Here is a 14,103-nt window from a genome sequence, read left to right as displayed (position 1 = left end):
TTTAACAATAATTCCTAAAGAATTTGAGGCACTTTCTGCCCCATCCCACCCTCCTTCCCCCTTCCCCCCACCTCTACAAGAAAATAAAGGGAGTTGAAAACACCCATAGAACCAATCAACTTATTCCGTCGAGTACCATTTCATAATCTGATCAGTAGCAAAAAAAAGAGAGAGAGACTGGAAAATTAACCTTTTGAGCTGATGACGTCACTATAAACTCATTGATTCAGCTTCTTGATGCAAATCAAGTGCAAATCAAACTGCAATAACCTGGTAATAGCGGACGTTTTACGCGGTAAATCGTGACTGAAAACTAAATCAGACTTTTTATATAACTGCCGAGCAGCGGTTGGTCCAATTCATGTTAATCTCTCTTAATAAAAGTCGTAGCAACTCTTTAAGTCTGTCTCTTAACCCTTTCGACAGCAACGTCAGCCAAGTCCGTGATTATTCACCGGAGTCCGAACCAGTTCATGATTCTTCGCCCAGTCCCTTCTTCGCTTCCTCTCAGCCGACGGTTCATCTCATTCAGAACTTGTAAATGTTCATGTAGAATTCTTTCCATCTCTTTTGATCTTAATGAAATTAATAGACAAGATACACATTAAAAGATAAATGCATGAATGAACAAAATTGAATAAGGCAGTAAATGTATGAATGAATTAGAGGAGAAAGGAAGACATGAATAAAGCCGGTAACTTACAAACACAACACATCGACGTAAATTATATTTTACTTCAGTTTAAACTAAGCAAAATTATTTATTCTGAATTCTTTCTTTAGGCTTAAGTTGGGTACATCAGTTTTTGGTAAATAAACCATGATTACAGAAGCTTGCCTTCGAGATAAATTGTTCGAGGATTACATTTACGTGGTTTCAGTTTAGCGAATAAACTCCGTGTTGCTGCAGGTCTTTTCAGTAATAGATCACAGATGACGTCAAACGCGGTAAGAACAAAAAAGGTATCCCTGATGTTTTCAGTCACATAAGGCCAGAGACCGACCAAACCTAGTTCCTTGTTCACCAACTTAACCATCTAGCTGAAATAAAGCCACAGACTGACCATACCTGATTTCTTGTTCATCAACTTTATCTTTCAGCTGAGATAAAGTCACAGACACGTGGTTACCCTGGTCATATTCATTTCCCTGGACTCGACCCAAATCACAGAAGAGCATCCACATCTAAAAATAACATCAAGTCTATCCTTATGACATTGAAACAAATACCTTAATTCCTTAAACTAATTAATAAGTTACGATATTGATTAATAATCTGAAAGCGATAGCCTTCCAAGTCTGGTAATGAACATTGCCATTATCACCTTTGTCCAGATTGTCTTTAGGTGGTTTGGATACTCAGCGTGTTCTTTCACGGTCAGACGGCGTAACAGCCATTTAGGAAGAGATTCTTCCAGCTCTAGAAGAAGTGCGACCTGAAATTAAGACAATTTTTATAGTTCATGGCTGAGTTATATCATGATTAGATAATTTTCAAGAAAATATAATGTTACGATCCCACCTGGATTTCGATCTTTGAGACTGATAACTCGCAAAATTAAAGGTAACACTGAGTATCATAATTACTTTCGATTCCTGAAGCCCTCGATTTCTTGATATCCTCCATAGCTAGATTTAAAACTTCCTTTTCTTCTGTGGTCGAACACAATCATTCAAAAGGCTTTATTTCGACAGCAGAACTCAAATCGGCTTTCGTTTCCAAACTAATTTCTTCATCCTTTGATCTGTTCAGTAAATCACGAATTTGTGTCTGTCACTTAATTACAAATAAAAAAAGAACCAAGACAGTTTGTACCTGAACTCTGTAACGATCCATAACAGCATTCTTCTGAATGTTGTCAATGTCACCCACAGCAAGACCAATCTGGAGAGAGTTTGAATTTCTCACTCGTAACAGGTTCACAATACATGGATCCGTTATTGCAAGATTTATGTGGTCTTATAATGGAACATTTTCCGCTCATTCTCTGCGAAGGCTATGTGTTTATTCATATATCTATGTGTATTTGTCACAACCTAAGTACTTCGCAAAAAGCTTTCATCAGAAAAACAGTGAGTTGTGGTGTATGTTTGCACGGAAGGCATTTTAAAGGTAGGGTAACTAAATTCACATGTTTAGCTGATTCATTTCACACTTCCTTTTTCTAAAAATGGGTGCATGACCTGTTAAATGTTATCTGAAAGGAAGGACCCTATTCGTCTATTTTTAAAATGTATAGAGAATTTTAAACTTGATACGTGTACTGTCGTATAAACTTTAAGGAACAACATGGACACAAGTTTGCCGTTCCATACCAACATGTTCATCAGAATGATTGGCATAACGAGCGCGAAAAGAATAAATATTCCAAAGTTAAGGAATGGAACGTCGACATCTTTGTTGATGTAGGTAGCTTCAAAGTTCAACTCTCCAAGCGTCATAATAAAAGTCTTCATCAGCGATTTGGGAAGAGATCCAAATAAATTCTGATTCTGGAAACAAATTAAGAATAAGGAAAATTAGTCGGGTAGGAAAATAATGACTTGATGGAGACATATTTACTAATGAGCCAGAATGATATAGTGTGGCTTAATAGCTTATGGAAAGCTACTTATAAGAATTGACTGGAGGTAAACCTGGTTAAAAAAAAAAAACAAAAACAAACTAACAAACAAACAAACAAACTCGTGACGCTCGCAAATAGTTTGCACGTCCAATTGTGGTCGTCTTGATTTTGTTAATACGGGTAATAATGAACATTCAATGAATCTTTTTAAGATTCTTTAGTTTCCGTATACATGGTCGAAACGACTGAGTTTCTAAGTTCGCAATAAATGCATGTCAACGTAAGTCGAGTCAAAATCTTCCAGTAGTTCGCTCTTCAAGATAAGTCAAAGACTAATGCTGCCTATGTAAGTTTTTATTGTTTCCTTTGAAAGTATTAATTTTAAATTAAATGGTTTTGTAGCTTGATTTCTCCTCAAAAGCCGGCTATTAGGTGACTGTTTTCGACAGCTTTGCAGTTATAAGGTTTGAAGTTAAGGATTTGTGTCTATTAGGACCCTTAGAACAAACGTAATAAAAACCTCTACATTTGAATTCTCAGTACCTGTCTTTTTTCAATAATTTACCCTGAAATAAAAATGCCGAGGCAGTGAGTAGTGAAAAGAAAAGAACTAAAATATACGTACATTGCCCATGAGAATGTAGAATGAAATTCCGAACGCCAAAATAAAGAGAATAAAAAGAATGATGACCTAAAAAAAAAGAAAGGGAATATATTAAGAAATCACTTTACAAATTGGACTTAAAATTGCTGATGAGAGGTAACATTCCTCAATCCAAAATCGCTACTTTGCAGTTTACCTTGAGTAACGTTTGTATCATAGTCATCAGCATAACCACAAACCTACCATACGTTGACAGTCTGAAAGGAAAAAAGAAAATAACATGGAAAATATTCGTTAATATTGTTTAGTTGACTGTTTTCTCACCTTACTTTTAATCTCAATAAAATATCTACATATGGAATATTTGTGGTCCAATTATTTTTTTTTTTAAAGATCAGCAAACGGCTGGGTGTGTAAGGTCTATTGAATTGTCTCCATTAGAGAACCCCTTGTCCCAATAAACAGCTTTTGAGCCTCCTCAGACCTTCCAGGTCCTAATACAAGATGATTGATGTCACTGATACGATTAAGGGATATGAACATTTCTGACAAGGTTTACTACGTTATTTCAGTTTGCTTTGTTCACCCTTTACGTCTTGTGTCAAAAAGCCAATCAGTGTCTGATCGTTAATTGCGAAAACAAACAAAAACTGGCTCAGTTTTGACGATCTTCATGCACTACACACGATCTTCTCCTATCTTTTGCCAGATAAGCAATCTATTATAAATACTACCGCTGACCTACGGAGGTAGAGCACCAAGTTGAGCCAACCAAGAAACAGACCCAATGCTACTGCATGCATCTGAAGAGGCGTCTTACACAAACAGCCAGGATTCTTGGAAATCAGGTAAACCAAGGCTAACAGGTTTATAGACCAATCCATGTAGCTGGATGCATCCCAGAAATATTTCAGTCGCTAGTTAGGGAATAATGAGAAAAAACGGAACATTTATTCACTAATGTTCGCCACTCTTCAAGCTGCTTCAGCCGACAAAAATAAAGTGTATTGTGGCGGTATTGTGATTTTACTCATAGATTACATGAGTCACTGCGAGGCTCAATGGCTAAATGACTAACTGAGTAACCGACTGACTGATTGACTGATTGACTGATTGACTGATTAAGTGATTAACTGCCTGATTGACTGATTAAGTGACTGATTGACTGACTGGCCGGCTGACTGACTAACTAACTGACTGACTGACTAATTGATTGACTAAATGACTTACTGATTGACTGGCTGACTGGGAGACTGATTGACTGATTAATTAACTGACTGACTGACTGACTGATAGATTGACTCGCTGATTGGCCGACTGGCTGGTTGAATGACTGCTGATTGACTGACCGGCTGATTGACTGATTGGCTGGTTAACTGACTGGTTGACTTACTGACCGCCTGATTGACTGACTGGCTGACTGACTTTCTGCCTGATTGAGTGACTGGTTGACTGACTGACTGGCTGGTTGATTGACTGATTGAGAACAGCTTTCATGTGGATTACTTATCTCACCAGCCTGTACAACTGCAGGAGCTCTTTGATTATGGAGAACATGTTAAACGCCATCAAAACGGTCAAAGCAAAATACGTGTCATTTCTTCCGCTCTAAAAAAAGAAAAAGGTTATTGGCCAGCAGGGCTCTTTATTCAGTCCCAGGCAAACGCGAATTATGTTATGTTACTACTTTTAACCACACTAAAAGTGCTACTGTATGGTGTAGCATGTCAAGCTTTCTGTGTGTTTAAAACAACCTAATAACATTGCTTTAAAATTTGCTTTCACTGTTGAAACCTTTTAGGTTGAGAGTTAACGCAACTATTTGAAACTTTAAATCAAAATAACTCTGGAAACAGTGACCACAAAGCTTGATCACCTGATTTTTGCATTCTGAATCACATTTGTTGATCCATTCAGCTTTACTTTTTACCGCGAAATATGTCAGTACAAGTAAGAACAAAAAAAACATGAAGAAATTCAACATGAACGTGACCCAACCAAACTTCTTCCTGCAAAAAATACGTAGATATGCAATTAATTCATTGTTTATATAAGTCGTTAAACAACAAATTTATGGCACTTATCAAAACATGTAACAATTTTGTTCTCAGTCGTTTAATTAACATACAAGATGGCACAAATATTTTGAGTTATTCTCACCACTTCAGGCTCATTAAACTGTAACAAACCGGATGACCGATGCATTTCTCTCTCTTGTATTTCACCATCGTCTGAAAAAAATAAACATCAGCAAGTTACTGTCAGACTTACCTTTTAATGTTTTTGCGTCTATTATAAAAGGTAATGAAGATACAACCGTCTTTGAAAACTCTTGTCTTTCGATTTCCTTTTAAGACGCACGGAGCTAAAAATATTTTTTTATTAACTCAACAGTATTAGTGAATAAATTGACAGCTTTCATCGTCCAGTACTTGTTTTCTTTCTTTGTTTTTTGTTCTGAATGTTAACACTATGTTGTGATGAAAGGGAAATCAAAGACACATAGGATTATCAAAGACTGAGGCAAACTTTCTATTTCTCCAGTAGAACCACAAAGTATTTGCTGAGATTGTCACAACAAACCTGAAATCCTTCAAATAGTCCAAGTCTCGTTAAGGATTTCCTTGCGAGAGATAGTTTCATCATCGAAAGAAAATTATGGATTCCTCAGTTTTGTAGATAGATTTATTTCGTGGGAGCCCAGAGAGATTTTCCCGGATAATTATTGATTTAGAGACGACAGTATAAGCCAGAATTAATGTATTGGAACATCGCAAATTAATCTCCTCACCCGCAAGTGGTTCAGGGAATGTTTTGTTTTATCCCCATTAGCATCCATTCCTTGGATTAATCTCAAGTCATAAGTTACCTGAGAAAGAGACGACACAATTTTTTTAAAATACATTTATAATTAAACAGCGATGGTTCATAGTGAACTTTCACCACCCTTACCTTGTAATTGTAATCTGTAACCTGGCCTTCTTCCACGATGCAATGATCTAAAAGACGCTGGGTACAAAGATAAGTCAGCATTGGTTGTCGACATGTTCAATCAAGAGGTTCTGTTGTCAGTTAAAGCGACTTCATTTGTACAAGGTCAATTTTCATCTTTGATTTAGATAATTCTTTTGGGAAAAATCCAAATTCGATGTTAATTGAAACTAAAACACCCGCTTATTCACTTGTGATAGAAACAGATTGAGGAAATACAATAGCGGACCATTACTATATTCGTTTAAGACGAACCTCCACTACTCTGGGCATTCTCTGTACCAGTGATTCTATTTGAGACTGTCTGTCACTTATGGTGGAATGAAGAGCTTCCTTCCATCTGCAGCGCAAATATGAAAGCTTGATAATAACGTAAAAAGAGATGTGGATAAAACAAGTAACAATGATATTACTGGAACAAAACTGGCAAAATCAACAGACAAATGCACTAACGCGCAAAGAATAGGCTAGAAATAATATGTCAATTTGTTGTGAGATGACGTTACTAGAAAGACTCTCACGTGATATGATATGATGAAGAATAACTTGTTGTGAGAAGTCGTGCCATGGAATGACATGATGTGATACAATCAAATAACACGACTTGACTTGTTATGAGATGATGTTACTAGACAGACACTCACCTGGCATGATATAACATAGAATGACTTTTATGAGAAGTCGTGCCGTGGAATGACATGACGTGACAAAGCGTGACATGATATGACGTGGCGACAACTCAACGTGACATTACCTCTTATGCTCTATCATCACCATGGCGACATTCTCTCTGCCGTGATCAATAGCGAGGTCTAGAGCGTTCTTATCTCGCGCGTTACTCATAAAGAGCAGCTCTTCAAAGGACATCAGGTACTGCACTATGTGCGCATGCCCGGCTATAGCGGCTAGATGTATAGCTGTATTCTGTGAGAGTGAATTCAAGGAAAGGCCAATTACGAAACATAACTTTGTGATTTTAGATAAATAGCTTATGTACTTGATAAGCGGAATTGCTTCTGTGACAAATTTCACTATACCTCATTTCGGTCCCAGGAGTTAAGACAATCTGGGTGAAACTTTATCACGAGCTCAACGCATTTTAGTGAGCCTTGTGTAGCAGCCAGGTGTAGTGGCGAGCGTTGGTTGATGTCCCTGTCATACGAAACATAAAACTAAAATTAATTTTTTCTTCTAAGGTGTATTTCAATCCTTTTTCAAACATGTTAAATGTTCTGGTCATTCTGATAGTCGCACAAGTCCTTAAGTCCCTTGGCAAGGTTGGGAAGCAGGAGACAGATATGGACCAAAAGAAAACACCTCATCTTACATTTTGTGGCAAAACTATATACAACGAGGAAAAAACTTCTTTCTTGGACCCAGTTTCCCACCTTTGTATTGCAGAGTCTGTTACTAGGACAGCAGTAGCAGCATGATGTCCTTCCATGCAGGCCAGATGTAAAGCGGTTCTCTTCTGGTTGTTTTCAGCATTGATGAAGCGTTCGTTTCTGTTTTCTAACAACTTTCCGGTAATGTCAGAAAATCCATGCCTTAAAAAAATTGGAATAGCTAAAGTACTCACAACGAATTTTCAAGACTTCAATAATTTCTCTTATCACTCAACTGCCCAACACAGACATTCGAAAATTATTTACCTTGCAGCCAGGTGCAGTGCTGTATCCAGCGAGTCAGATACGACCTCTGTTACAACCATGTCGTAGGAAATAAGTGAAGAGACATCCTGCATAGAAACAGAGTTCTATGTTATTTCACGTGATCTACTCATTAACCAAATGTGTTACCGCTGCTCTAGGTTTGTGTCTGAAAATTTCCTTATCCATGCACGTTTTCCCTAAACTTACATGACAAAATGAATGACTTCATAGCTCAAGAGAGGGCCTAAAAACTGGTGGAAGCGAATAAAAAAAATATTCCCATCAAGGAAAAACCATTTAATACCTGTAGGCTTCCACTCTGAACTGCATAATGAATTGGAGCAAATCCATGGACATCTTTCTCTTTTATAAGCTGTTTTGAGATAGGCACCTGTCAAAAGAATAGCTCAGCTTAATTACGTGCCAATACGAGCATATTTCTCTTGAGATATGATTCAGACGATGATATTGACCTTCAAGAGAGCCTCCAGTGTCATGTTGTGACCGATGGCGAGGTGTAACACCGACCGAAGATTAAAATCCTTTACAGTGACGTCAGCAGAAAATTCCAGCAAAACTTTGACAGATTCCAGTCCACCCACAGCCGAAGCCAACAACAAGGGTGTCCTGCATTTAGCATCTCGGGGATTTACTGGAAAATCCTAAAATTCCGTGTATGGAAAAACATTGGACACATTTTTAGTACAGTACTCTCTCTTCTCGTTGGTACCAATCGCAAGAGTTTTAAATACATGGAGACGTTGAGACGCCACTGAAAGACAGAAATTTATGGACTAATGGAAAAGAGCATGGCGGTTTATGGACAGGACTGAACGACCCACGGACCAACAGACGGACTGACTCAAGAGACTAACAATTTGCCGACCGAAAAGATAGCAAAGTTCTGAAAAGATACCTTTTCTAGCAGAAACTTTACAACTTTCGCGTGATTATTTCCAGCAGCCCTAAAAGAGTAATCAGAAACTAATTGTTGTCATTTCACCAAACCACAGAATATGTATTTCATATTAGTAGCATACCTGTGCCAGTTTCTCTTATCAGTTAAAATCTTGCATTCAATAACCTAAGTATTTGAGCTTGTTTTGTGAAGTAATTTCTTAAGTATGGTTATTCTCACGAACCGAGACACTCACAACTTACAAAGTTTACACAGTGAAAAACTTTTAGAAGTCTTTTCATGGGCAGATACTTATTTACAGCAAGTTTGCTAAATGTCTCTTTGGTTTCCACATATATACCGACGAAGTTTAACAAATATTAATCCTCTCTTCTTATATTGAACACGTTGTGATCACCCGGTGAGGAATCGAACACACTCAGCAAATTAAGTGAAGTCCAGCACCCTTGCCTCTAACTGTATTTAACTGGGTTTACATTTTTATATTTAAAATAATTTCATTATGGGGAATATTTGCCGAACATAGAAAACTGACCTGTGCAGTGGAGACATTCCTTGATTATCTTTGGGAATACAGCCCAAAGCCTCCTTGTCTTGTTCATAAAAACGTTTCACCACATCAAGGTTCCCTAACGCACATGCGCAATGAAACGGTGTACTGCCATCTTTACTCTGAAATACGTCATTTATAAAATTTAGAGGGGATATGAATTTCATAGTTAGTGCCAGTGCTTAAATTTAACGTGAAATCACTTATGGAATGCAAATGAACGTCTTATTGAGAAATCACTTACCCTTGTCACGACCATTTTAGCTCCGTATGAAAGACACAAATCTACAGACTAATAATCAGTTTACTCGTCAGTTCACAAGAATTTTTACACCTCCCAGATAGGATGCTACATGTAGTCCATTGTTGATCACTTATGTACTACTTAAGTAATAACTTAGTTCTTAACTATCTTATTCGTTTCTCGAGTTGTGGAAATAATGCATACCTGGAAAACCGAGCTTTCTACTGCAAGATGGAGAAGACTGTTTCCGCTGTCATCCACATCGTAGATAAACGAGTCCATTTTCATGTTACGTTCAACAACTGTATAAGACAAACAAAACTCTCTTGTTACTCTGATTTTAGCTTCTGTGGCCATTAATTTGATTAAACAGCCTGCTGAGACCGCACCTTAATTATATGCTGACAGATTCACACAGACTACGATCAAACTTCGCAGTGCTATATCAATTTACCTTCAGAGGAATGACGAGTGTTTTTCGTGACGTTTAGGCGCCGACTGTAAGAATGGCGCTATTAAGAATAATTACTGAAGAGTTTGGTCTAGATTTCAAAAGCGCATTTAAAATAATAGGAGAAAGAACGTGGCATGAACAACTGATGTTCTTACTGAGATCAAAGAGGCAAGCAGCAGCATCCTTGGAGCCTTTCAACACAGCAAGTGTTAGAGCGTTACCATGGTTACAATCCAGCTGGGCTCCATAATCAGCCTGGAAAGATAAAACACACGAGTTATATCTTTATTATTACATTATTATTTATCTTCATTGCATGCTCTTAGGCACCTTTTTCAATCAACCAGATGACCTATAATAACTTGATCTGTTGAGAACATTGGTGAGCACTGGCATAAGGCAAGTTGTTCATTGGGCCTTTGAATTTCTAAGGTTCTTTAAATTCTCGTCTTGAATTATTTTCCTGTGTTCTTATTGGCTATTGACATAAATTTTAGTTTGGTCTTAGGTTCGATGCACGCCATAGGTTGGCTTATTTCTCCTGGTCATCAGTAACCTCAGCCTAGTCTTAATGTAGGTCAACGGTTAGATGTCATCATTGAACTTTTTACTCACAAGTAGTTTGCACAACTTTGCGTGATCTGACTGAGCTGCAAGCTGTAACGTAGAAAGACCACCACTGCCAATTTTATTTACATCAGCTTGGGAACCGGAATTAAGCAACAACTGAGGAGGAACAAAAAACAACTGTTAGTACATTAATGAAACCGCAAAGCTCTGTGCTGGTTGCACAGCAGATACAAGGATAAAAATTGTCAAACAAAGCATGAATATCTTTTTTCACCATCTTGTTCCCAGGTAAAGAACGTTTGAAGCTCTTGACTGGGTAATAAAATGAATAAAATGTAAGTGACTCTCATAGCTGCGAAAGGACCTTAGGCAAACCTTCACTATGTCTTCGTTGCCAGTTTGTATGGCGGAGTGCAGTGTTGTGTTCCCCATGTTGTCTTCTCTTTTAGCTTCAGCTCCCATCTGGATCAGCAGCTCTACGACAGCGAGGCTACCAGCCAGTACCCCGCACATCAGGGGAGTGTTACCAAGGTGATCTGGCTTATGGATATCTGAGGAGTTAATAAATCGGATAAGCAAATGCTTCACTTATTCACCACCACCTACATAGTACAACAGTCAAGCTGAAATCTTACCAACGCCATTGTTGATCAATCGCTGGACTTCTCTGAGATCTCCAGCGAGAGCTGCTAAGTGTATTGACTTGCCGACTGTAAAATTTCGGTGCTGAAATAAGATTGAAGTTGCTCAAATGAGGCCTCAAGGGTATTCCATGGAGTTTAGCATGTAAAAAAAAACTTGCAAATCTTCGGTTTTTAGAAACAAAAAGAGCGGTGGATGCTCGTGATTTAATCTTACGAAGCAAGTGGTTCACTCTCGCCAAAGCTTATTTCAGCCTGTGAAGGTGATTTTTCCGTCATGTCAACATTTATTTAGGCTTCTTAGGTGTAGATAGGAACTGCATTACTACTGCATTACTACTGCATTACTACTGCATTACTACTGCATTATCGTGTCTACAAGCTAAGGAAAGAGAATTCTTTTTTAAAGTAAAGAAGATTCGTAAACTTACGATCCTGCGATAGGTGTCTCCTAGACTGGATGGTCGGTGGGTTATAGTTTTTGAGACAGGCAGGCGTGCTGCGTCCAGATTCAAGCTTTCCGACATTGAGAAGGTGCTCCCAAAGAATTCGTGATCTAACTCCAATGATCCTTCTTCTGACGACATAAACGTCATACGCCATCTTGGAAATGATGGGCTCTCTAACCCACTTTCATGCCTTTGAACATCTGAATTCCTCGTCAATTCATATTTCTGTTTTGCCTCTTTGGGTTTATCTTCAAATTAAGAGGGAAATTACGAATAGCTAATTTGATGGCTTTTAAATGGTTTGAACCCGGGGGTTGTTTCGACAACCTGAGCGGAAGTCAGGTTGTCGAAAACGTCAGTCACCACTACCGACAATAGTCCTTCTCAGGACTACACTCACCCGGACGATCAAACTACACTATTACATAGATGGCATATGTTCTATTGTTAACAGCTCCTGGTTTACGTGTAGTTAAATGAGATAGAACGCTTCAGAAGTTTATAGAATGCAAGCCAATTTATCTAGGAGATGTATTAGCATATGAAGTAGCACATTTTGCTGCTAATCAACTGTATTTTAACCTCACGAACTAAAAAAGAGCGGCTCGGCGGTCAAATTAAAGGAACATTAACGTCATGTTTTAATCAGCTTAAAATGAGTTTAATCAGCGTAAAATGAGTTTGATCAGCTTGCATGAATGGTGAGCCTGTTTACAAAGACTAAAAACAAAACGATTTGCTATTTCGATCGGCTCGTACAATCTCTCATTAAAAAAGAGAACATTTTATCGTAAAGCAGAACACCAGAAACTAGAATTTGATCATTTGAATTTTGGTAAGGTTTCACTGAATACTTAGGCAATATTCTATTTATCAAGTCTTGTGTTTGATGGTTCTTTTGAAACCGATGGCTCTCGTTTTTGATTTTGTAAACATCAACTCATCTCCACCTGTTTTGAGAAACATGAATAAGAGGTTAATATGCCTTTACCTATCTTTATTGAAAAATAAAATGAAATGAAACTCTCTCGATGTTGAACCTTAAAACTGTATGTGAAAATGAAAGATTTATTAAAATGGTAAGTAACGATGAGATTGTAAGAGTTCAACTCAATTTTTTCAACGTGAAATCTCTATATCTACAGTTATTCTGTTTGTATGTTATGGGTTTTGTGACTAAAGAATAACAATTTTCCATTTACAAGGAGCATAAAGAGAAATAAAAAGGGTCATTTCTATTAACATTCAGGCTCATTAGAGGCATTATCCCTCCGTCTTTGGTTAACACATTAAAACGGAACTAATTCACTTGCTAAAAGGGGAATCACTCGCCAGCTTATCGCTCGCTCATGAAATCATATTTTTCATCGGTGTTTATTTTTTTCCACAACTGGACATGAATCTACAGAAGCCAATTTATACATTTATGAAAAAATATCATGAAGTGTAAATTTCTATTTCCCTATTAATTTCGATAAAAAATGTTGTGAGGAGGTAGGCCTCCCACTAGTTTTTTTTCCTTTCATTTTTTTAGATTTTAGTATCCCGACTTAAGGGTATCCTGCAAACCATTGATGAATTTACGTTGTCAAAAGATTGTCATTATTTCCGTACCTTAGGTAATCCCACAGAGAAAAAGTTGTGAAAAATTGTGTCTAAAGCATTCAGGCTTACAGCTAAGCATTAATAGTTAAAACTTGGTGAGGTTAACAAGAGACATTTTGGTTTCTGGTGTGAATAAGCAATAATTGAAAAAAACCTTTTTATGCAACAAACCTTTTGATAAGAGGCCCCGCAATGCCTCAAAGCTGAAGCTCATCCTCTATCAGTTGCTGCTAAATGGAACAACGGAAGTCATACGAGTGATCTAGTCAGGCCTGAGCCATATGTTTTAAATAGATAGAATTTCTAGCTGTCATTTTGACGTATTCCCCTAATTTGATTATCAACGAACGAATCCCTCACGAGGCTGTTAGACATGTTGGTGATTTTAGAAAGCTTTAAGGTAAATTTATTTTTCACATCTATCAGAGAAGTTGTGTTGTTTATATTCGCGCATAATTTCTATGTGATATGAAATTACGTCTCTGCATGTTTAACACAAATGTTTTAAAATAAAAAAATAGTGCTCATATGTTCACATAAATGCTTTCTGTCTGTGCATGTAGGCACCTTCCAAAACTAACATTAGGAACGGGGCTGGAAATAAACTTGAAATAAATATACAGCTACAATTCTGTATTTTCACGAGCGGCTGGCAAAGTGAGCCATGATGTATCACCTCCTCTTAAAGCTGTAAACCAACCTTACCAGAGGACGGCTAATAATTCCTTCAGAAATGACTTAGTTTTCAATAATGTGTGCAGTAGCGAAAAGTAACAAGAGTTACATAGATAATTAATTGTTATTTTTCATTATTAGAGCCAGAAATTTTTGTTAAACACACAGATGTTCTGGTTGTT

At 37.5% G+C, this 14,103-nt stretch overlaps 1 protein-coding gene across 1 annotated transcript; it reads right to left on the bottom strand.

Annotated features, from left to right (window-relative positions):
* Positions 1-67: 67 nt before the first annotated feature.
* On the bottom strand, positions 68-13,519 carry LOC113678419 (transient receptor potential cation channel subfamily A member 1). Its single transcript, XM_027195306.2, has 30 exons — positions 13,418-13,519; positions 11,624-11,889; positions 11,187-11,277; positions 10,927-11,102; positions 10,597-10,707; positions 10,137-10,236; positions 9,732-9,829; positions 9,528-9,575; positions 9,269-9,405; positions 8,731-8,779; positions 8,288-8,476; positions 8,119-8,205; positions 7,815-7,900; positions 7,551-7,709; positions 7,200-7,314; positions 6,917-7,086; positions 6,418-6,502; positions 6,124-6,180; positions 5,963-6,040; positions 5,332-5,402; positions 5,048-5,180; positions 4,687-4,779; positions 3,913-4,088; positions 3,368-3,428; positions 3,193-3,258; positions 2,317-2,493; positions 1,817-1,885; positions 1,326-1,436; positions 1,070-1,185; positions 68-575 (listed from the first exon to the last, which is right to left on the bottom strand). The coding sequence occupies exons 1-30, from the start codon at positions 13,458-13,460 to the stop codon at positions 452-454; spliced, it is 3,342 nt and encodes a 1,113-aa protein (XP_027051107.2). The 5' UTR covers positions 13,461-13,519; the 3' UTR covers positions 68-451.
* Positions 13,520-14,103: the final 584 nt, after the last annotated feature.

The sequence above is a fragment of the Pocillopora damicornis genome, chromosome 11, assembly GCF_964200805.1.
Source record: "Pocillopora damicornis chromosome 11, jaPocDami1.2, whole genome shotgun sequence".
NCBI lineage: Eukaryota > Metazoa > Cnidaria > Anthozoa > Scleractinia > Pocilloporidae > Pocillopora > Pocillopora damicornis.
The sequence above is the reverse complement of the archived record's forward strand: the minus strand, read 5'-3'. Positions and strand labels throughout refer to the sequence as shown.